Here is a 23,106-nt window from a genome sequence, read left to right on the forward strand (position 1 = left end):
GAATGCTGGCGCAGAAAGCAGACCTGGCTGGTGAGGGGTATGAGTCAGGTTGTCTCAGTGTCAGCCCGTGGTGTCCAACAGGACATGCCTGGCCACCCACTAGCCTGGGACATAGGTGGGCCCAGAAATCAGCAAATACTGACCCCATCCCCCCATCACACCCAGCCAGAGCTTGACCCCCTCAGCTGGTCTAGTCATGAGTGCTCAGAGCCAGCCTAGAACTTGATGTGAACCCAGCCCATGCACTCTGGGGTCCCGAAGGGCTCCTGCTGCCCCCAGAAAGGAAGTAGGGGGAGGCTACCTGGACCACCACAAGCCCTGCCCCCGGCAGCCTGCTGAGCATGGAAGGCTCCCAGCAGGTGCTTGTGACTGTCGATCCCTTTCCAGGCTGGCCCCTCCCTGTGGGGACCAGGGCTCTTTCCTGTCACTCCCAACCTTGACTGGTGGCAGCCTTGAAGAGCCAGCCAGGCCCGATTCTGGGGCTTTGCTCCCCATGCGATCTGGAGCAAGTTGCTTCACTCCCCTGAGCTACAGCCTCCTCTGCCAGCTGATACAGGGTTGTGAAGATTCAACCAGTGAATCAGCGGCGCTTAGGAGCGCTCCTCCCCAGAGGGGAGCTTTAATCCCTGTTGGATTACAGGTTTCCTTGCTGAAAGATCTCCTTTCCAGGATATGGGGCTACAGAGCCCTGGGGGGAGGGCAATATCCTCTGCCCAACTGAAGGTTCAAGGAAGAGGGTTCTGGGGGAAGCATCAAAGCCTTGGAGAGCCTGATCCCAGAGGGAAGGAGATGTCAAGAACCTGCCCTGGTCATCTCTACCCATCAGGCCAGGGGCAAGAGATGGGTGCTGTGGAAAACCTGGGGTGGGATGTCTGGGCCACTGCAAAACTGGAGGCTCTGCCCTGTGGCCAGTACATTTGACTGACCTCAAGCTCATGCTTGGCGCAAACCTCCTGGAAGCCAGAGTGGTCCAGACGGGATGGAGTCAGGCCCTGGGAAAGTCTGCTCAGGGACACCCCATCTGCAAGAAACAACCCCTACACCATGCACAGCAGACCTCAAACCCCTGTGGAGCAGCCCAGGACTCATGCACCGGGACCCACCACTAACCTTTCCCCTTTGATCTCCCATTTCCTCCTTGTAGGAAGAGATAATAATCATTGTCTGTGCAGAGCTGCTATGGGAATGAAAGAACATATATTGAATCCCTGGCGCAAGGCCTGGCACACAGCAAGAGTTCTTACCATTGTTAATCCTCCCCACCTTTTCTTACCAAGATACCACTTCTAGCTGTGTGACCTTAGACAAGTGTCCCGACCTCTCCGATTAACTTCTTCATCTGCAAAGTGAGGATAATGTGTACTCCCTCAGGGTGCTTGTGAGAATCAGTGGGTGAAAAGTCCTCAGAAATTGCTAGGTTGTACTGCAAAAAAGTCCTTGGCATCAGCACAAAGCAGAGGCAGGTGGAGTGGGTGCCCTTGGTGAGTGGCAGACAGGCCTTGGCTAGTTTTTGAGAGAGCTGTTGGAGGTACCTGTGGCCATGGCTAAGCTCCAAGTGATGACACAGCAGGCCCAGGGGAGCTGCCTCTCCCACCTCGCCCCTGTGGCACGATCCTGGGACTCTTCCTCTACCCCTCCCAGGCTTTCAGCTCAGAGTCCTGGCCAGGCGTCATCCTCCTGATCAACTCAAGCTCGGCCAGCACTTCCACAAACTGGAGTCTGTCCCTTTAAGCCAGACACCTGAGGCCGCCAGGAACTTGTGACGGTTCCTTGGAATCCCAGGAAGATGGCAGAGTTGGTTTTCCACAGCTGGGCTGAGGAAGTGAGGTGGGTAGCAGGCTGGCAGCTGCCCTGGGCAGTGAGTGACCGCTGTGGTCTAGGTCTCTGTGTGGGAAATCACTTCCTTTTGTGGTCCTGGGATTCTAAGGCCCAGAATCAGGAAGGGAGGGTGACACGCTGGATGCCTACATACAATATCCATCACAGTGACAGCTGCCAGCTGCTCTTTACGTACTGTGACCTAGCACCTCTTCCAAGCCCCAGTGAAGCCCCTGGAGGCTCTAAGCACTGCAAGATCTTAGTGCCCCAGGGACAATAAGCCCCTGCCCCCCAGCAACATGGAATTACAAATACAAACTACACTGAACTCTAAAATGCAGACAAATAATTCCAAGGCCTGCCTGTAATCCCAGCGTTTTGGGAAGCTGAGGTGGGAGGATCTTGTGATCTCTTAAGGCCAGGCATTCGAGACCCACCTGGCACTACTGTGAGACCCCATCTCTACAAAAAAATTTAAGAATTAGCCAGGTGTGAAAAAAAATTAACCTGGCATGGGGGCATGCGCCTGTGGTCCCAGCTACTTGGGAGGCCGAGATGGGAGGATAGCTTGAAGCCAGGAAGTCGAGTTATAGTGAGCTATGATAGCGCCACTGCACTCTAGCCTGGCTGACAGAGCTCTGTCACAAAAAAAAAAAAAAAAAAAAAAAAAAATTCAACAAAATCCAGACTTTTCTTGCGTTGACTACTTCAACACTGCTTTTCATCTGTTCCTTTTTTTTTTGAGACAGGGTCTTGCTCTGTCACCCAGGTGGAGTGCAGTGGCACCATCACTGCTCACTGCAGCCTCGACCTCCCAGACTCTAGTAATCCTCCCACCTCAGCCTCCCGAGTAGTTGGGACCACAGGCGTGCACCACCATGCACAGCTAATTTATTTTAGATTTTTTGGTAGAGACGAGGGCTCACTATGTTGCCCAGGCTGGTCTCAAACTCCTGGCCTCAAGTGATCCTCCTGCTTCCGACTCCCAAAGTCCTGGGATTACAGGTGTGAGCTACCGTGTGATTAATAGATCACCACCTATTAATAATAATCAATTAATTATTGGAGTCTTTTTTTTTTTGAGATAGAGTCTTGCTCTGTCACCCAGGCTGGAGTGCAGTGGGTGCCGTCTCAGCTCACTGCAACCTCTGCCTCCCAGGTTCAATTGATTCACCCACCTCAGCCTCCCAAGTAGCTGAGACTACAGGTGTGCACCACCACGCCCAGCTAATTTTTGTATTTTTAGTAGAGATGGAGTGTTGGGAGCCGAAAGGGCCAAAGGGATTGTGACCAACTCAGCATTCCGCTGAAGGCTATATGATCAAACAGCCACCTGTTTATCACGAATGCAGGATGTGGACAAACTCCCACTGCCCTGCCACCAAAAGGTTTGCTGAGGGCCTCACTCCTTGGCACTGGGGTCCCTGAAGTTATCTACTGAGAAAATTAGCACCTATTGTTCAAAGGATGCAGTCTCACAAGCCTGCTGTGAACCAAACTGCTGACCGACAATTACCTGACATACCCGACAATCACCCTCCCCCTTTCTCGCTATCTCTTTTGCCTACTACATACAGAGGGCTGTGTAAAGCTCAGGGCCCTTGTCCACTAGAGGCAAGGTGCCCCCTGACCCCTTCTTCCAAATATACTCTTTTGTCTCTTGTCTTTTATTCCCACGTTTGCCCGGCTTTGTTCAGTCCCCCTAGGTCCGTGCGGGCTACAATGGGGTTTCACCATGTTGGCCAGGCTGGTCTCGAACTCCTGGCCTCAAGTGATCTGCCCACCTCGGCCTCCCAAAGTGCTGGGATTACAGGCGTGAGCCACCACAGCTGGCAATTATTGGAGTCTTTAAAAACACAGTCATGGGCCTTGTTTGCTGGTACCTCCAGCACATGCTCACTGTATCCACGGGACAGCCAGATTCGAAACATCAATATCAGAACAAACTTAGGAGATAAGGTGTCTTTCAGACGAGGGCACGGAGGCTCTGTGTGGGAGGTTGAGGGACTTGCCCAAAGCAATGCCGTCAGTAAGATGGCAGAGCTGACATGACTGACACCCCCTCCTTCTGGGCAGTTTGTGTCCTGTGGGCTCAGTCTGGTTTAAGACCACAGATTTGACTTAGACTGTCAGCACACACAAGCCAGTGTCACCATTTATTTCCTGCCGGTGTCTTTGGGCAAATCCATTTTCCCTTCTCTGTAAAGTGGAAACTATTTTTTTTCTTTTTTTCTTTTTTTTTTTGAGACAGAGTCTCTGTCGCCCAGGCTAGAGCGCAGTGGTGCCATTTTGGCTCACTGCAACCTCTGCCTCCCAGGTTCAAGCAATTCCCCTGCCTCAGCCTTCTGAGTAGCTGGGAATTCAGGTGTGCACCACCACGCCTGGCTAATTTTTGTATTTTTGGTAGAGACGGGGTTTCACCATGTTGGCCAGGCTGGTCTTGAACTCCTGACCTCAAGTGATCTGCCTGCCTCGGCCTCCCAAAGTGCTGGGATTACAGGTGTGAGCCCTCACGCCCGGCCTTCTTTTTTTTTTTTTTTTTTTTTTTTTTTTTTTTTGAGTCAGCGTGTAGCTCTGTCGCACAGGCTGGAATGCAGTGGTGAGATCACGATTCACTGACTTGAACTCCTTGGCTCAAGTGGTCCTCCCACCTTGGCCTCTCAAAGTGCTGGAATTACAAGCATGCCTAGGTGCCTGGCCAGGTAGAAACATTAGTCACTCGCGCTCCAGGAAGGTTGTCAGGCAGCGCTGAGCAGTAATGTGTCCTACTCACCTGCTGTTTATCCAGCACCAGACCTCTTCTAAGAACTTTACCTGTTTCAGCTCACTGAATCCTCATAACACCCATTGTACAGAAGAGGAAACTGAGGCAGCAAGTGGTTAAGTGACTTCTCCGAGGTTACACAGCTAGGAAATGGTGGCAACAGTAAGAGCCCACGAAGAGCTGCGGTTGGTAGTTCATTCTGGAGAGCCCTCCCGTGAACCGTCCCTGTACTGGCACTTGTTGCTGGGGACTGTTGCTGTCCTCTCCCTCCCCGGGCCAGGTGTGTCCTGGAGGGCAGGGAAGCGTCTTGGCACGCGGGTGCGCGCCGCCCCCTCGGCCTCCTGGGCTCCCTGAACCTCGCAGGACCCCGGCAACTTCGAGCCCCGCCCCAGCTCCGGGCCGCGGGGGCGCATCGCGGGCGTCGGGCGGGGCGGCCCAGCGGGTAAAAGCTGCGCGGCCGCGGGCTCGGCACTCAACGGCTCTGAGGGCTCCGACGGCACTGACGGCCATGGCGCGTTCGAACCTCCCGCTGGCGCTGGGCCTGGCCCTGGTCGCATTCTGCCTCCTGGCGCTGCCACGCGACGCCCGGGCCCGGCCGCAGGAGCGCATGGTCGGAGAACTCCGGGACCTGTCGCCCAACGACCCGCAGGTGCAGAAGGCGGCGCAGGCGGCCGTGGCCAGCTACAACATGGGCAGCAACAGCATCTACTACTTCCGAGACACGCACATCATCAAGGCGCAGAGCCAGGTGCGGCGGGCGGGGTGCTGGGAGGGGACACCCGCCCCAGATAGGGGAGGCAACAGGCGCTGCCCCAGCGTGCATGAAGGGGGCCTAAAAGCGCAATCGGGATATTTTCATGCAATATTTTAAAAATCGAATTAATGCTAAAACTCCACGATGGACAACCATCTAAATTTCAAGGAAAGACATAATTAAACCCTGTATTGCACTACCTGCCTTCCTGGCTTGCCTGGTCCTAGTCTCTGCCCTGATGGGGTGGATCGGGGAGGAGGGAAGGCAGGTGGGGACAGTGGGCAGCTCCCTAGATGGGGCATGTCTGATGTCTGCCAAGGCTGCTGGTGGGGCTCAGCCTCCAGGCCTCTCCACCCTCCATCCCCACCAGAACTTCCCCCACCCCCCACCCCCCACCCCCCCGTCTGAATCATCCCCTCTCCCTCTCTCCCCACCTGAGTGCCTGGGGGCAACAGGAGAATATATCAAGAGGTGAGAAGTGACGATCAAGGGTCAAGACCCCTGACCTGCCCCTACCCTATGTCCCCAGCTGGTGGCCGGCATCAAGTACTTCCTGACGATGGAGATGGGGAGCACAGACTGCCGCAAGACCAGGGTCACTGGAGACCACGTCGACCTCACCACTTGCCCCCTGGCAGCAGGGGCGCAGCAGGAGGTAACAGCTGGGCTCCTCCAGCCCCAGCCCTCCCCAGAGCCTCAGGCACTCAGGTTGTCCATCCCGAACTGGTTTGGCTGGACACGTAGATGTCTAGATGTCTGGCTGAACCTGTCGTCCTTCTGGATGAGTCAGCCTCTGGGCCAAGATGGGGTGCAGAAAGGAAGCTGGGGCTTCCCTCGGGAATGGGGAAGTTGGCTACCAAGATCTGGAGTCTAGCCCCAGACATGCAGCTTGACATCCGTTGGGTCAGTGATTGTCCCTCTCTTGGCCTGGAGCGGCCTGGCAGGCAGAGGGCTGGCTGTTGGGAGGAGACAGGTCGAGGCTGGGCTCACCCCCCTTCTCCCCCATATTCCCTCCACAGAAGCTGCGCTGTGACTTTGAGGTCCTTGTGGTTCCCTGGCAGAACTCCTCTCAGCTCCTAAAGCACAACTGTGTGCAGATGTGATAAGTCCCCGAGGGCGAAGGCCATTGGGTTTGGGGCCATGGTGGAGGGCACTTCAGGTCCATGGGCCATATCTGTCACAATAAATGGCCAGTGCTGCTTCTTGCATTGGTTTCTTCCAAGTGCTTCGCTTCTGCCCCCATCCCCCACTCCCACTTCTGGCAGCTGCCAGCTCCCCAGCCCAAGCTGAGAGGTCACCCTGCCACCTGCAGCAGAGCTGCTGCTGTCCCAGCCCAGACAGTGCTGAAGGTGCAGGGCTGAGCCTCCAAATGTGGAGCCCCCAAACACCCCAGCATCACAGGCATAGAGGAACAAACCTTAGAGCCCCCACACACAGCCAGAGACTCCCAATATTCTCAGAGGTCAGGGGTGGGGGCAGACTCACAGAGGAGGGGCGATGGCCTGAGATAAGAACAGGGCCGGCTGCCTGGGAGCACTCTGAGGAGGAGTCTGTGCTCTGCTCCCACTCAGCCCCAGGAGGAGCTCATGGGTGGCATGGGGGGCTTCAATCAGGCAGTGTCCTCACCCAGGACACTGAGCTCCCAGCCTATAAAGATTCCTCCACCTGCATGTGGCCCAACGATGGCAGAGTCCCTGCAGGCCAAGAGACCATGAAGGCTAGGACAGTGCCTCTCAGTCCACACTGTGGGCTCCACGCCACAAGGACGCCTCTCTTGCCTTGCCCTGGGCAAGACGCCTGAAAGGGGCTAGACTGGGAGCCGTAGAGGGACAGAGATTGTCTAGTGCCCACAGGAGGGGTGAGGGGACAGATTCAATGTAATGTCATTTAAAGAAAACAGCATTGCAGCCGGCCTCACGCCTGTAATCCCAGCACTTTGGTAGGCTGAAGTGGATGGATCACCTGAGGTCAGGGGTTCAAGACCAGCCTGGTGGCTGGGCGCGGTGGCTCACGCCTGTAATCCCAGCACTTTGGGAGGCCGAGGCGGGCAGATCACGAGGTCAGCAGATCGAGACCATCCTGGGTAACACGGTGAAACCCCGTCTCTACTAAAAATACAAAAAATTAGCTGGGTGTAGTGGCGGGTGCCTGTAGTCCCAGCTACTCAGGAGGCTGAGGCAGGAGAATGGTGTGAACCCGGGAGGCGGAGCTTGCAGTGAGCCGAGATGGCGCCACTGCACTCCAGCCTGGGCGACAGAGCCAGACTCCATCTCAAAAAAAAAAAAAAAAAAAAACCAGCCTGGCCAACATGGTGAAACCCCATCTCAACCAAGAATACAAAAATTATCTGGGTGTGGTGGCGGGTGCCTGTAATCTCAGCTACTCAGGAAGCTGAGGTAGGAGAATCGCTTGAATCCAGGAGGCAGAGGTTGCAGTGAGCCGAGATTGCGCCACTGCACTCCAGTCTGGGAGACAGAGCGAGACTCCATCTCAAAAAAATTAAAAATAAAAAAAAGAAAGAAAACAGCATTGCAACATTTGCACATCTGAATTTATGGCTGCAATTCATACCCCCCCCATACATATACACACGCACACACCCAAAGCACAACACACCAGACATACACACACAGACACCCAGAGCACACACTCAGATGCTGGCAGATATCACATGCATACCCAGAGAAACACAGCCTAGCAACTCATGAGCACAGAAGCAACACACCCTAGAGAAACAACCTGGAGATGTACACACAAAACTCAAACACAACCCAAGGACCCACATGCCACACCCAGAGGTTCCTCAGATGCACAAGCACACACCCACACTTGGGATATGGGCCTTGGGGGCGCTAGGTATAGGCACCATCAGGCCCAGGCAGGCAGCACTGCAGTGGCTGCGGAGAGCATCCCACGGTCCTTCCTTTCTGACAAGGCCTCACACCCTGCTTGTGCCTGCCTGGTCCCCTGCCCGTGCCTGCCTGGTCCCCTGCCCAAGGCTGGGGCCTAATAAGCAGCAGCCCCAGCTCCCAGGCCCTGCTGTCGGCCTTTGGAGGCCAGATTGGGGTAGAGACGGGGAAACGGGAAGTAGACCCTGGGTCCCACCTGGGAGTGAGAAGCTGAGGGGTGGCATTTGACAGGAGCTGGGGACCCAGGAGACAACATCCAGCCCTGCTTCTGCTCAAGCTTGTCAGATGTGGCAGCTCAGACAGCCCAGGGTGTGTGCGGGGCCTGCTGCTTGGAAGGGCTCCCATGTGCCACCAAGCAGGGACTCCCAGCATGGGGCAGGCACAGGGTGGGTGGCAGGAAATGCCTGTTGAATGAATGTGTGAGGTGGTGGAGAGAAGCAAGGCCCAGAGACACCTGCCCGGTGACCTCTCCGCCCCTGGAATCTGTGCCCAAATCCCAGATGGCATTTCCTCCGCATAGTCTATTCCTGGGCCCTGGGCCCTGGGCCAGCCAGTGCCTTCTGCCAGACCAGGGAGGGGAGGTGCTTCTTCTGTCCTGGGACGCTGGAAGCTCCAGCACTGACTGGTCTGGTCCAGAGATGGGAGGGTTGGCAAAAAACTATTGCCCTTCAGCTCCCGCTCCTGACTCCCTCCGGCCTGAACTGCACCCTGGATTCGCCTCTACTAGAGGTGAGATGGCTGTTGTAGATAATGGAAAACCCTCCACTTAAGGAGAGACCCCTGGGGCCAGAGCGAGGCTTGAACTTGACTCAGTGCTAGGTCTCCAGCACCCAGCATAGGCCAGTGTCCCACTGTCACCCCCAGCCATGGGGACAGGGGCTCTGGACATCCAGCCTAGGCTCAGGCTATCAGTCGGGGAGGTCATCTAAGTCCTAGAGCAGGCAATGGGGCGCAGCCTTCAGCCTCATTCCCTGCTTCCCTCTCCCAGCAGCAGGGTCCTCCACACATCCCTGCCCACCCCTTGCCCTGAGGCCAGAAGGACTTGAGCAGCCCCGACTCCACCTCCCCTCAGTGGGGCTCTAGAGTCTGACCCCAGAAAGGGCAGGATATGGCAATGACCTCCGACCTCTGGGTTCATGATATCCCCATCCAGTTGGTGCTCTTCTACTGGAGCTGAGGGTCCTGGTAGGATTGAGTTCCTGGGCTCTGAGTCCCCATTCCTAGAGCCTATTGGGCCCCCAGGCCCTGGTAACCCGGGGGTGTTCAGGCCTATTCTTTTTCTCCTGACCTGTGGGCCAGATGGGCCTTCCTCCCCAAAGCAGGGTTACTGCCTCCTCGGCCCTCCCGGCACCGCCGGCACCTGAGCTCAGCCCACGTTCTGCCTCATCCCTCCAGCTGCTGCTAATGCCCTGCTGGGCTGAGCTAGCATGTGGGCGCTGGTAGGGCTGGAGGGGATCCAAGAGCAGCTCCTTTCACATGCAACACGGGCACACACTCGTTCGTGTGTGCGCACCAATTCCCTTCCCTGCGCCTTGGCCTAGTCAGTGAGGACATGGAGCCTCCTGGGGTTTAAAAACTCTGTTGGGGCCCCTACTCTGCAGGGCCCGGACAATCATTCCAGCAGATCTGGGGACCCGTCCCAGTGCACCCAGGTGGGCAGACTGCCAGGGGCTGAAGTCTGTATCTGGTGTCCTCCTGGGGTCAATTCCTGAAGTCCTCTTCTCCAGCCTGCAGGGGTGAGTGGGGCACTGGTGGGTGAATGAGCCAGACTTTGCCTTCCCCGATCCCCATGGGAGTTACTTGGAGCCATTTCTGGCTACAAGCCCCTGGGGTTCCCCTCGCCGGCCCCTTCCCGCTCCTGCCTGGTTCACCTCAAATGTGGTGTCCACAATCTCATCGATGACGGCTGCCTGGGAGCGGAACTTCTGCTGCTCCTGCTCCACGCTTGCCACCAGCTGCAGGTAATGGAACAGGAGTTCCTGCTGCCTGCGGGTGGGTGGGGGGGTCGCAGAGACAGGGGCTGGGCTGACCTGCTGGCTGGGCCTACTGCACCCCAGAACCACCCAGAGGCTCTTCTTGCCTGCCTCCTCCCCACAAAATTTATATGACTGCAGACCTGCATTTCCAGGAGGTCTCCTTTTCCAGATATGAGAAAGAGCCCAAGTCTGCCTGTAGCGCAGAGGCTTCTGGCTTTAATTGTTTATCTTCCTAACCACCCATCCCTCCACCCACCCATTCGTCTGCCCCATTCCTCCCCATACGCCCACTCGACCATCCGCCCATCCACCCACCCACCTCCTTATCCAGTCACTCACCCATCCGGCCCTCCAGCCACTCACAACTCACCTCCCCCTCCACCCACCTGCTCTTCCCTGTAGCCACCCCCCACCCACCCACTGACACCTTCATCATGCTGTGTAGTCAGTCACCCACCTGTCCCTCCACCCACTCATCTGCCCACCACATTACCCATTGTCCCATTCACACCCTCCCCGCCATCTTGTCAACCCATTCATCAAAGAACACTGGAAACAATGAACACAGCAAGGTACTCCGAGGAGATGGAGATGAATGAGAGACAGCTTGCCCTCAGAGCCAGACAGCTGCTGACACTTTGAGGCATGAAATTGGGTTCTGAGGGGCCCAGAGGAGGGAAACCTCGCCTGATGCTGGCGACCTGGAAAGACTTCTGGAGGCAGCGTCAATGAGCTGAGTTTGAAAGATAAGTGAGAGGCCAGGCGCGGTGGCTCATGCCTGTAATCCCAACACTTTGGGAGGTCAAGGCAGGTGGATCATTTGAGGTCAGGAGTTCCAGACCAGCCTGGCCAACATGGTGAAACCCTGTCTCTACTAAAAAAATATACACACACACAAATAGCTGGGTGTGGTGACATGCACCTGTAATCCCAGCTACTCGGGAGGGTGAGGTGGGAGAATCGCTTGAACCCAGGAGGCGGAGGTTGCAGTGAGCCTAGATGGTGCCACTGCACTCCAGCCTGGGTGACAGAGTGAGACCCTGTCTCAAAAAAAAAAAAAAAAAAGAAAAGAAAAAAGAAAAAAAGAGAAAGATACATGAGGGTTTACCAGGCTCGGGCAGGGCTCCTGGTGCTCCCAGGCCTGGCTCCCCAGAGATCCTTCTCATGGGGACAGCATGAGTCCCCAGATGTCCTGGCCCAGCTGGCCACTCAAGTAGACAGGAATGGAGGTTGAGCATCGGACCTCCAGGCCTTGATCTAAGCTGTTCCTCCAACCGCCTCATTATCCCTCCACTTGGCTGAAGTCTACTCATTCTCCATGGCCCAACACAGGTCTTTAGAGGTGGGGTCCTTATGGGCAGGGGCTGAATCTGTGTCCTCTTTGGGTCCCTGGAGCCCTCACAGGGCCCAGACTTGACAAAGGTTGGGGATGGTTCTGGGGTGAAGGAATGGGTGGCACCCCTGCTGCTGGGATTAGCCAGGTGGCACACACACCTCTGGATGTGCAGAAGCCACCCAGGGTCTCCTCGTTGCACCCACAGGCTCATCCACAAGCCTTAGCGCTCCATCCCCTTCTAGAGGGGCAGGCAATGTCCCTTTCCCTCCAGCCCTCCAGCCAGGCCCCCAGGCCTCACCCTCAGACCCCAGGCCTCGCTCCCTTCCTGTCTCCTCACTTCTCTGTCATGGTCCCAAACTTTTTCTCGATGAGCTGCTTCAGCATGGTGCCTTCACTCGCCACCTCTTTGGGCTCTGGATGTAGAGAAAGAAGGGTGAGGTCAAGGCCTGGATTTGGAGAGGAGGCAGAGGAACCCCATGTGTCAGGAAGATAAGGGCTAATGGAGTTTCTGGCCAGGCTGCTCCAGGAGGTTGCTTCTCCGGGCATGCAGCACGATGCAGTTCCCTTTGTTTGCCCGTCTAGCACCCACCCCACTTCTGGAAGAAGTGCCCCAATTGTCTTGAGGAACAAATCACTTCTACCCCCTTTCAGTCCATGTCCTTTGGCTGAGGTTAGCCCCACCTCCAGCTTCAGGGATACCCCCTTTCAGTCCATGTCCTCTGGCTGAAGTTAGCCCCACCCCACCCCCCCACCCCCAGCTTCAAGGACAGGTAACTTAGGCCTGGCCAATTAGAACTTCTTTTTTTTCTTTTTTTTTTTTGAGACGGAATCTCACTCTGCCGCCCAGGCTGGAGTGCAGTGGCACAACCTTGGCTCACTGCAACCTCTGCCTCCCGGGTTCAAGTGATTCTCCCGCCTCAACCTCCCGAGTAGCTGTGATTACTGGTGCCCACCACCATGCCCAGCTAATTTTTGTATTTTTAGTAGAGACAGGGTTTCACCATGTTGGCCAGACTGGTCTTGAACTGCTGACCTCAGGTGATCCGCCCGTCTCAGCCTCCCAAAGTGCTGGGATTACAGGCATAAGCCACCGTGCCCGGCCCCAAGTAGGTCTTTTAAGATTTGACAAGCACAGTCAGGTGTGGTGGCTCACACCTGCAATCTCAGCACTTTGGGAGGCTGAGGTGGGAGGATCATCTGAGGTCAGGAGTTCAAGTTTGAAACCAGCCTGGCCAACATGGTGAAACCCCATTTCTACTAAAAAATACAAAAACAACAACAACAACAACAACATTAGGCGAGTGTGCTGGCGCATGCCTGCAGTCTCAGCTACTCAGGAGGCTGAGATGGAAGGATTGCTTGAGCCTGGGAAGCATAGGTTGCAGTGAGCAGAGATTGCAGCACCGCACTCCAGCCTGTGTGACAGAGCAAGACTCCATCTCAAAAAAAAAAAAAAAAAAAAAAAAAGACTTGACAAGCAGTTTAACTGGCTTTGGGAGGATTGTTCTAGGGTCCTCTGGACTAAAGTCCTCCTGAGTCTCAAATTCTAAAACTCTAAAACTGAGTCTGGAATTCTGTGACTGTGGAAGGAGGTTAGGGGGATGGAGAGACTGGCCCCCACTGCGGACGGGCAGGTGGGGCCAGGGCGGGCCAGGCCCATACCTGCAGCTCTGAGCTCCGTCAGTGAGTCTTCCAGCAGCTTCTCTTGGATCCGGGCGGCCCTCTGGGAAGAAGAGGCCTCAGATCTGCCAGAGTCCCAGGCCTGCTCAACCCTGGAGGCCCCTGGCCTCACTCCTCCAGCTTCCTGATCTGGTCCACCTGTCCCACCCCACTCGGTACCTCCTGCTTCGCTTTCTCAAGGCCTTTGAACAGCGCCGTCTGGAAGCTATCCACCAGGACAGTAATCACCAGGCTGGGGAGAGGGACAGGGGTGTGCCCTCAGCGAGGAGGCCAGAGGAGAGGGGCACCCGGTACTTCTTGTGGGTTCAGCGTGGCATGACCAGGGTGAGAGGGCTGGGGTAAGGGTCCCAGGGGAGAGGAGGAAGTGCGGGTGGTGCTGGGCAGCAGAGCAGGGGTGAGTCCTCACTTGAGGAAGATGAAGTACTGGATGATGATGTAAATTATGAGGATGGGAATGATGTACCAGGCGCCTAGGGGGAGCAGGCCAGAGGGCACAGTCAGGCTGTGCTCGCCACCCCCAACCACGACCTGCTCCCTTCCCACACCCCGACATGCAGGCATCAGAAGCCCCACTTTGCCGATGGGGTCACTGAGCCCTGGCCGGTCCACCCCACCAATCCCCGGCCCTCCCTGCAGCCTGGGGCCTGCCCTACCCTGGGCACGGCTGTCCATGTAGATGAGGGACCAGTCATCCAGCGTGAGCAAGGTGAAGAGGGTGAAGATGGTGGTGAAGATGTTCTGGAAGCGCTTGGGGTCAGATTTGCGGAACAGTGCCCGGAGGACCGCGGAGAAGAGGACTGGCTATTCAGGGCCAAACTCAGCTCTCCAGTGCTATCCCCACCCCAGCGCCCCTCGTCCTGCCCCATCCCTGCTCCCCGCACCCCTTTCACCGCAGCCCCTCAGGCCCCCACCCCAGCCCCTGCAGCACCAGGATACAGAGGCAGGTAAACATGAGGATGAGGATGGCTGCGATGGACGGCAAGGACTGGCCCAGGGTCCCTGTCACTTCCTGGACGCTGGTCAGGAAGCTGTGGGCAGAAGGAGCGGGGACTGAGTCATCGGTGAGGGGCGGGGGTGTGTGTCTCTGCCCAGCAGCCACAGCTGGCGCTGAAGGCAGGAGGCTCCTGACTTGTTGGTGACTTGGGTGAGTCCTGGCCCCTCTCTGGAAAAATGAAGGGGCTGATTCCAGTGCATGACAGAAGGCAGAAGCAGGCTGGGGTCAGCAGCCTCCTGCGCCCCCATCCCTTGAGCAGGTCACAGTGGATTTCTTGGGGGCCCCGGTCTGTGTCCCCTCTTCCTTTGGAGTCCCCACCCCAGGTGGGAGCCGTGGCCACTGACCTGAGCCTCCGCAGGACCCGGATTGCCCTCAGGGCCCGCAGGCTCTTGAAGACCTTGAGGATCCGGAAGAGGCTTTGGTGGTAGATGGCGAAGGAGTGGGTCTGCATCAGCAAGAAGTCCAGCACGGCCATGGCCATAATGAAGAAGTCTGAGGGCACGGGGTGCCTGAGTCTGGCGGGCTCCCAACGCCAGCGCCCCCTTCCCCATCCTTCTCTCGTCCCGAGCCTCCCCCAGACTAAACACACGCAGCCTGGCCCCGGCCGCACCCACCCAAATTGTTCCAGAAGTCAAAGAAGTACGAGAGGCCCAGAGCGATGATCTTGAGCAGGGCTTCCACCACGTAGATGCAGAAGAATATGGAGTCCAAGGCCATGAAGTACCACTCTGCAGGAACACAGGGGTGCACTCAAGAGCTGTCCCCAGCACCCAGTGCCCTCTCTCTCCTCAGCATTAGCCTCACACAAGCCCAGATTCCCAGGCTTTCCCCGGCTCTGCGTAAGCAGCTGCGCGACTTCACTACTGCTGTGTCTCCGTTTTCTTGTCTTTAAAATGGGGATAATTGTGTCCAGGAGCAGTGGCTCACACCTGTAATCCCAGCACATTGGGAGGTTGAGGCGGGCGCATCACTGGAGGCCAGGAGTTCGAGACCAGCCTGGCCAACATGGTGAAACCCTGTTTCTACCAAAAATACAAAAATTAGCTGGGCATGGTGGTGGGCACCTGTAGTCCCAGCTACTTGGGAGGCTGAGGCAGGAGAATCACTTGAACCTAGGAGGCGGAGGTTGCAGTGAGATCGCGCCACTGCACTCCAGCCTGGGTGACAGAGCCAGACTCCGTCTAAAATAAAATAAAATAAAATGGGGATAATTGAAGTCCACTTGATAGAGTTGTGAGCGTTAAATGCATGAACACAAGCGAAGTGCTTAGAATGGAGCCTGAGACAGCGAGCCGGGCAGCTCCTGTCCTTCACCCTGCTCCACGGCGTTGGAGGGCCCAGCCTTCCCCGACCTTCCACCCTCGCCCCTCCAGGGCCTTCTCGGGCTCCCGGCCCTTCCGCGAAGCTCGGGCTCCAGGCGCCCGCCCGCCCTCAGCAGCACATTTGGAGCAGATGCGCTCCCTAGTGGCTGCGGCGCGAACAGCACCGCCTCCCGCCTAGCGGGTCCTTCTGTCTCGGGCCGGCCTCAGCGGGGTCTTTCTGAGACGCTCTCTAATACTGGGTAAGGCCATCTACTTCCCAGGGGTGAGGATCAAGTGAGCTGAGTCCTATAAACCGCCCGGCACTGGATCAGGCCCATGGAGGTCCTGGAAGAGCATCGGTGGCTTCTCCATGGGAACAGGACTCCCTGGCTCTTACCGCCCCGGATCTCGACTTCAGCGAAGGTCTGGGCCACCAGCATGACGGTGTTGAGGCAGACGACGAAGAAGATGAAAGTTTCAAAGGCCAAGGATTGGGTCAGGTTCCGGATCATTTCCCGGAAGCCCTGAATGAGGAAGGTTAGCTTTTCCCACAGCCACTGGAAGAGATTGGTAGAGTGTCCCTTCTTGCGGGTCCGCTGGAGCCGGCCGGCTGAAAGGAACAGGGCCAGAAAGTCAAGTGTGTGCAAGAGGGGACACGAGGTCCCAGGCACCCCCCAGCCTGGCTCAGCGTCCATGGTCACTCCTGCCTGCTTGCTGGCCCTCTGCCTCCCGGGTTCAAGCAACTCTCGTGCCTCAGCCTCCCAAGTAGCTGGGACTGCAGGTGCCTGCCACCACGCCCGGCTAATTTTTGTATTTTTGGTAGAAACAGGGTTTCAACATGTTGGCCAGGCTGGTCTCGAACTCCTGGCCTCCAGGGCTTCCACCACGTAGATGCAGAAGAATATGGAGTCCAAGGCCATGAAGTACCACTCTGCAGGGACACAGGGGTGCGCTCAGGGCTGTCCCCAGCACCCAGTGCCCTCTCTCTCCTCAGCATGAGCCTCACACAAGCCCGGATTCCCAGGCTGTCTCCAGCTCTGCGTAAGCAGCTGCGCGACTTCACTACTGCTCTATGTCTCAGTTTTGTTGTCTTTAAAATGGGCATAATTGTGGCTGGAAGCAATGGCTCACACCTGTAATCCCAGCACTTTGGGAGGTTGAGGCAGGCGGATCACTGGAGGCCAGGAGTTCGAGACCAGCCTGGCCAGCAAATCCCCAACAGGCTGGTCCTGTGCCTTCTGTGGCAGGGGCCAGCCTGTTGGGGATTTGCAGTTGGCTTCTGGGGATCCTGAGGGCTCCCACTCCTATGCCTCCATGCCTTTCTTTGCTCACGTGGCAACTTACATATGGAAAACCCACCCTCCTCATCATCCCATCCTCTTGGTAAACTTATCCTCTCCCTTTCAGGTCCTGATGAAATGTTCCCTCCTCTGGGCTGCCTTTCCTGTCCCCATTTAATAACACACTTGCCCCTCTCTGCTTGTTCCTGAGACTGTTGTCATATTTTGTTTGTTGTTGTTGTTGTTTTCTGAGATGGAGTCTCGCTCTGTTGCCCAGGCTGGAGTGCAGTATCGTGATCTCGGCTCACTACAACCTCCGCCTCCCAGCTTCAAGAGATTCTCCTGCCTCACCCTCCTGTGTAGCCAGGATTACAGGCACGCACCACCACACCCGGCTAATTTTTGTATTTTTTTGGTAGAGACAGGGTTTTGCCATATTGGCCGGGCTGGTCTCCAACTCCTGACCTCAAGCAATCTACCCACCTTGGACTCCCAAAATGTTAGGATTACAGATGTGAGCCATCGCACCCAGCCTATTTGTTTGTTTTTTGTTTTTTTTTTTTCTACGGAGTCTTGCACTGTCACCCCGGCTGGAGTGCAGTGGCACGATCTCGGCTCACTGCAACCTCAGCCTCCTGGGTTCAAGCGATTCTCCTGCCTCAGCCTCCCAAGTAGCTGGGATTACAGGGTTGCACCACCACGCCCAGCTAATTTTTGTATTTTTTTGGTAAAGATGGGATCTCACCATGTTGGCCAGGCTGGTCTTGAACTCCTGACCTCAAGCGATCCACCCACCTCGGCCTCCCAAAGTGCTGAGATTACAGGCGTGAGTCACCGCGCCTGGCCTGTTGTCATGTTTATTGAACTACTAGGAAGAAAGTTTGGTGGCGTATGAGCTAAAGGCCATGGTCCCTCCTTGCCCTCCAATAAGGCCCTCATTCAGGCATTAGTTCCTAATCTCTGTTCTCAAGCAGCTCACAGGTGAGTGGGAGAAATCTGGACAGATAGGATCCACCGTGGTAAATGTTCTGAGGGCAGGCCCCAAGCACAGGATGATCTGTGGTCAGCTAAGTGACCACCCCTAGTCTTGGGCCCCTCGAGGGCAGCGACTGTGTTGAATTTTTCCCCATGCTGCCATGGCCCAGGCAGGCCACACACCCACATTGGATGAGTATCAATGTTTGACTGGTGGACATATGAATAAATAAGGCAGTGACTGAATGAACAAACACCTCATGGCCTAAAGAGGTGCATAATTCAAGGAATAAAAGATGGGACCATGAACAGTCAGGAGAGTGAATAGCCAGTGGGGGACCTGTGCAGGAGGGTAGGGCCTTACGATCTGCGGAAGGACAGTGCGGGGCCGAGATCAGGTCTGGATCCTGCGCCAGGCAGCAGGAGTTGGCATGGGGGGCCCAGCAAAGACTCACTTTTGCGTTTCTGAAATTGCCCTTCTTCTTTGCCCCAGTCTTCTGAATGTTTGGTGGAGATATCCTGGGTATGGACTTTTTTGGACATGTGGGTGACACGTGAGCGGATTGTGCTGGAGGACCGAGTCATGCTGTGAGCCGAGCCCCGTGGGTGTGCTACGTGATAGGGGAAGACTCCTGTACGAGAAGCAGCAGGGCCGGGGGCATCGTGAATCAGGCTCCGGGACATGTGTGGGATAGAGAGTTGGGAAGTGCTCTGGACGTAGTCGCCCTGGAGGTAACTGGAATGATAGGCGCCGTGGTGGTCTCGGTGCTGATGGTAGTCTCGGTGCCGGTGGGTCCGGTGGTAGTGGTGCTGTGTGTGGTGGGGATGCTCGCCATGGTGGTACTCACTGGGGTGGTGATCACCTTGGTGGTACTCGCTGTGATAGTCAGATATCCCACGCTGGTAGGACCCCACAGAGGAATGAGGGGAAATGGTCTCTCCGTGATGAGGAGACTTTCCATGCTGGTGGGCTTCATGATGACGGGACCTGCCATGGTGGTGGACTTGGTGATGGTGGGGCCAGCCACGGTGGGGGACTTGGTGATGCTGGGACTCATCGTGTTGGAGCCCGCTAAGGTGGGAAGCCTCGCTGTGGTGGAAGGACTCACTGTAGGGATTGGGTCCATGGGGGAGGTAGGACCCACCATGGTGGGAAGCCTCACCGTGGTGGGGCACGCCAGAGGAATAGTGGGATAAATTCTCACCGAGATATTGGGGTCTGCCATGGTGAGACCCCCTATGGTAATGGGAGTCACTCTGCTGATGGAACCCACTGTATTGGGACCCATCATGATGCCTCCTGCCATCACGTTGGAGCTCATCATGGTAGTCCTCACCGTAGGAACGGTGGGAGGGGACGGCGCCTTGAGAGGGAGCCAGACCAAAGCCTGTGGGGCCATGGGCTCTGCCGTGATTCCGTGCCTCGCTGTGGTGGTGAGATTGGTGGACATGGGAGGACAAGGCTTGGTCGTGGAAGTCTTGGAACTCCGGAGGGTGGTGAGATTCACCACGTTGGTGGGGCACGCCGTGATGGTGCAACTCGTAATGTTGGAGAGCTCTGCTGTGGCCTGGCCTGTGGTGTGGGGGTGATGAGTGAGAGCGAAAGAACCTATCTGCGTTATTGGTGTCTGCCTCATTCTGAGCCTTTTCAGGCACTGAGTTTTGATCCATGACTGTGCTGGGAACTCTGGAGCCAAAAGAGCTCAAGACCTGGGCCCAACAGGCCCCGCCTGGATTTCCCTTCTTTCCTGAGCCAAGCTCAGTGCAGACTGTGGCACTGGGCTTCCAGAAAGGCCTGACTATTCTCGTGGAACTCTCCCCTCTATGATGTCACCAGCAGGCCAGGGCCTCATTCCCAAATGCCTCTTCCTGGGCTATAGTTCGGAATCAAGAATTATTGTGTCAAACTCCTTCATTGTAAATGAGGAAACCGAGGTCAAGAAAAGGGAAGGACTAGACCAAGGTGACCTCACAGGTCACTGGCAAAGCTGGACAAAGAAGTCCATGGGGGCGCCATGGCTTCATCAGCTACTTTAGCCCTGTTGTTGGAAAGAAAATGGTCCAAGTGGTCCAGTCTTCAGTCCCATCTAGAGATTAGCTGGCTCTGGGGTGAAGACTGCCTGACTCCCTCATAAGTAGGTGTGTGACCTTGGGCTTGTTGCTGAACTTTCCCGTGCCTCAGTTTCTTCCTCTGTAAAATGGGAATAATAATACCTAGCCCACAGGATCAAAAAAGTTAAGATATGTAAGCCTTATATTAACAGCATAATACATGGTTTTTGTTGTTATTGTTGTTGTTGTTTGTTTCTTTGTTTGTTTTTGAGATGGAGTCTCGCTCTGTCGCCCAGGCTGGAGTGCAGTGGCACGATCTTGACTCACTGCAACCTCCACCTCCCAGCTTCATGCCATTTTCCTGCCTCAGCCTCCCAAGTAGCTGGGACTACAGGCGCCCACCACCACGCCCAGCTAACTTTTTCTATTTTTAGTAGAGACGGGGTTTCACCATGTTAGCCAGAATGGTCTTGATCTCCTGACCTCGTGATCCGCCTGCCTTGCCCTTCCAAAGTGTTGGGATTACAGGTGTGAGCCACTGCGCCCAGCCCATGTTTTTTTTGTTTTTGTTTTTGTTTTTTGAGACAGTCTCACTGTCACCCAGGCTGGAGTGTAGCGGCATGATCTCCACTCATGGCAATCTCTGCCTCCCGGGTTCAAGTGAGCCTCCTGCCTTAGCCCCCTGAGTAGCTGGGATTACAGCCACCCACCACCATACCCCACCCCAGCTAATTTTTTTTTTTTGAGACAGAGTCTTACTCTGTCACTAGGCTGGAGTGCCGGGGTGCAATCTTGGCTCACTGCAATTTCTGCCTCCTGGGTTCAGGCAATTCTCCTGCCTCAGCTTTCCTAGTAGCTGGGACTACAGGTGCACACCACACCCAGCTAATTTTTGTATTTTTAGTAGAGACGGGGTTTCACCGTGTTGACGAGGCTGCTCTCGAACTCCTGACCTCAAATGATCCACCCAACTCGCACTCCCTAAGTGCTGGGATTTCAGGTGTGAGCCACCATGCCTGGCCAATACATGTTAATTGGCATTATTATTCTCTTCTTGATCTTGGAACCCCCCTTTAGGGTTATTACCAAAATTAAACTATCAGCCATCATTTATTGAGGATTGCTTCATACACATTTTGTTTTCTTTCTTTCTTTTTTTTTTTTTTGAGACACAGTCTTGCTCTGTCGCCTAGGGTGGAGTGCAGTGGCATGGTCTCAGCTCACAGCAATCTCCACCTCCTGAATTCAAGCAATTCTCCTGCCTCAGTCTCCCAAGTAGCTGAAAGTACAGGCGTGCACCACTACGCCCAGCTAACTTCTTTTGTATTTTTAGTAGAGATGGGGTTTCACCCTGTTGGTCAGGCTGGTCTCGAACTCCTGATCTCAAACGATCTGCCCGCCTCGACAACCCAAAGTGCTGGGATTACAGGCATGCGCCACCGTGCCCGGCCCATACACATTAAATTTAATCCTCACAATAGCCCCACATGGTAGATATTGTTTATCCCCATTTGACAGACAAAGGTGCTATGGCTCAGAGAATATAAATGAGTTGCTTGATGAATGAAAACTTACCGTCAGTGCTATCTCACTCCAAGTCTGTATCTGTAACCTTCATGCTGTCCTGTCTTCCTCCTGGAATCCACTGCAGAGCTTGCCCTGTATGCTGAATTCATATGTGCACAGCGCAGCTCTTCTGGAAGCTTATGGGTCTCAGCTTCTTGAGTGCTTGGTCAGAGCCATGTCCATAGTGGCTGCTGGGTTCCCAGTGATGAAAGAGACACGGCTCCTGTTTTAAGGAGCTCACTATCTGTTGCCAGCAGCAGACAAAGAAACAATTTGTGTGGGCTGGGCATGGTGGCTCACACCTGTAATCCCAGCACTTTGGGAGGCCAAGGCGGGTGGATCACCTGAGCTCAGGAGTTTGAGACCAGCCTGGGCAACATGGTGAAACCCTGTCTCTACTAAAATACAAAAAATTAGCTGGATGTGGTGGTGTGCGCCTGTAGTCCCAGCTGCTTGGGAACTTGGGAGGCTGAGGCATGAGAATTGCTTGAGCCCAGGAGGCGGAGATTGCAGTGAGCTGAGATCACACCATTCCAACGAGAGCGAAACTCCACCTCAAAAAAAAAAAAAAAAAAAAAAAAAAAGAAAGAAAGAAAGAAAAAGAGAAGACTCTACCCTGAGAGAGAACAACAACCTCACATGTTGATGACATGATCTCTGATACTGAACAGGTTTTCATTTTTGTTTTCTTGATAATAAACTGAAAAACAACTTGCTTTTTTTTTTTTTTTTTTTTTTTGAGACAGAGTCTCCCTCTGTCGCCCAGGCTGGAGTGCAGTGGCGCGATCTTGGCTCACTGCAATGCCGCCTCCTGGGTTCACGCCATTCTCCTGCCTCGGCCTCCCGAGTAGCTGGGACTACAGAAGCCCGCCACCACGCCCGGCTAATTTTTTGTATATTTAGTAGAGATGGGGTTTCACCATGTTAGCCAGGATGGTCTTGATCTCCTGACCTCATGATCCGCCCGCCTCAGCCTCCCAAAGTGCTGGGATTACAGGCGTGAGCCACCACACCCGGCCACAACATGATCTTTATCCTGGCTGATGAGTCAACTTATTTCACCAATAAAATGGTGACTGCTTACCACGCCATAGCACTAGTAAGATCTGTAAATGGTCAGCATGATCATCGAGAAAATGTTTCAGCTTTTCCAAACAAACAAAAAGCCAAGATAGATTTAATGTCATTTCATATCAGGAATCATCAAAAAGTCTGTCTTGGAAGAACTACCTCGGCATTTATACTGATGGTTCAAATCAGTGGTTAGCTCCATAAGAATTTTTACTGTTCTTGGATTGGAAAGAAACAAAACCACAAACAAAAACCTGATGTTGTCACAACACACTGCTTTCTTCACAGAGAGGCACTGGTGTCAGAAACTCTTGGAGATGAAAAGTAATAATGGAGCAAAACGTTTGCCTTTATTCAACAAAGACTCGCTCACTTGAAAATGTTTTAAAAACTGGCCAGGCAGGCTGGGCTCAGTGGCTCATGCCTGTAATCCCAGCACTTTGGGAGGCCGAGGTGGGTGGATCAGGAGGTCAGGAGATCAAGACCATCCTGGCTAACACGGTGAAACCCCATCTCTACTAAAAATGCAAAAAATTAGCCGGGCGTGGTGGCGGGCACCTGTAGTCCCAGTTACTTGGGAGGCTGAGGCAGGAGAATGGCGTGAACCCGGGAGGCGGAGCTTGCAGTGAG

The 23,106-nt window shown here is 55.0% G+C and overlaps 2 protein-coding genes across 3 annotated transcripts; one reads left to right on the forward strand and one right to left on the reverse strand.

The window, feature by feature from the left end:
- Nucleotides 1-1,873: 1,873 nt before the first annotated feature.
- CST6 (cystatin E/M) lies at nt 1,874-8,789 on the forward strand. The gene is made up of 3 exons (XM_034933062.3): nt 1,874-5,330; nt 5,866-5,991; nt 6,356-8,789. The coding sequence occupies exons 1-3, from the start codon at nt 5,091-5,093 to the stop codon at nt 6,437-6,439; spliced, it is 450 nt and encodes a 149-aa protein (XP_034788953.1). The 5' UTR covers nt 1,874-5,090; the 3' UTR covers nt 6,440-8,789.
- Nucleotides 8,790-9,517: 728 nt separating this feature from the next.
- On the reverse strand, nt 9,518-22,417 carry CATSPER1 (cation channel sperm associated 1). 2 transcript variants are annotated; one of them, XM_055094542.2, is made up of 12 exons: nt 18,636-22,417; nt 15,930-16,142; nt 14,846-14,959; nt 14,576-14,723; nt 14,174-14,265; nt 13,891-14,034; nt 13,644-13,707; nt 13,397-13,469; nt 13,220-13,280; nt 11,895-11,970; nt 10,117-10,231; nt 9,518-9,973 (listed from the first exon to the last, which is right to left on the reverse strand). In XM_055094542.2, the coding sequence occupies exons 1-12, from the start codon at nt 19,456-19,458 to the stop codon at nt 9,947-9,949; spliced, it is 1,950 nt and encodes a 649-aa protein (XP_054950517.2). In that variant the 5' UTR covers nt 19,459-22,417; the 3' UTR covers nt 9,518-9,946. The 2 variants fall into 2 exon arrangements, with proteins under 2 accessions (XP_054950517.2, XP_003828705.3); XM_003828657.4 differs by having other exon boundaries at nt 18,243-22,417.
- Nucleotides 22,418-23,106: the final 689 nt, after the last annotated feature.

This window comes from Pan paniscus, chromosome 9 (genome assembly GCF_029289425.2).
Source record: "Pan paniscus chromosome 9, NHGRI_mPanPan1-v2.0_pri, whole genome shotgun sequence".
Classification (NCBI taxonomy): domain Eukaryota; kingdom Metazoa; phylum Chordata; class Mammalia; order Primates; family Hominidae; genus Pan; species Pan paniscus.

Excerpts from the sequence above, each read along its gene's own strand:
- CST6 (XM_034933062.3), top strand. The coding sequence starts at position 5,091 with ATGGCGCGTTCGAACCTCCCGCTGGCGCTGGGCCTGGCCCTGGTCGCA. Across the intron at positions 5,331-5,865 it reads TCATCAAGGCGCAGAGCCAG|CTGGTGGCCGGCATCAAGTA; the intron begins GTGCGGCGGGCG and ends CTATGTCCCCAG. Across the intron at positions 5,992-6,355 it reads CAGCAGGGGCGCAGCAGGAG|AAGCTGCGCTGTGACTTTGA; the intron begins GTAACAGCTGGG and ends TTCCCTCCACAG.
- CATSPER1 (XM_003828657.4), bottom strand. The coding sequence starts at position 19,458 with ATGGATCAAAACTCAGTGCCTGAAAAGGCTCAGAATGAGGCAGACACC. Across the intron at positions 16,143-18,242 it reads GCAATTTCAGAAACGCAAAA|CCGGCCGGCTCCAGCGGACC; the intron begins GTGAGTCTTTGC and ends TGTTCCTTTCAG. Across the intron at positions 10,232-11,894 it reads TTTGGGACCATGACAGAGAA|GCAGCAGGAACTCCTGTTCC; the intron begins GTGAGGAGACAG and ends ACCCACCCGCAG.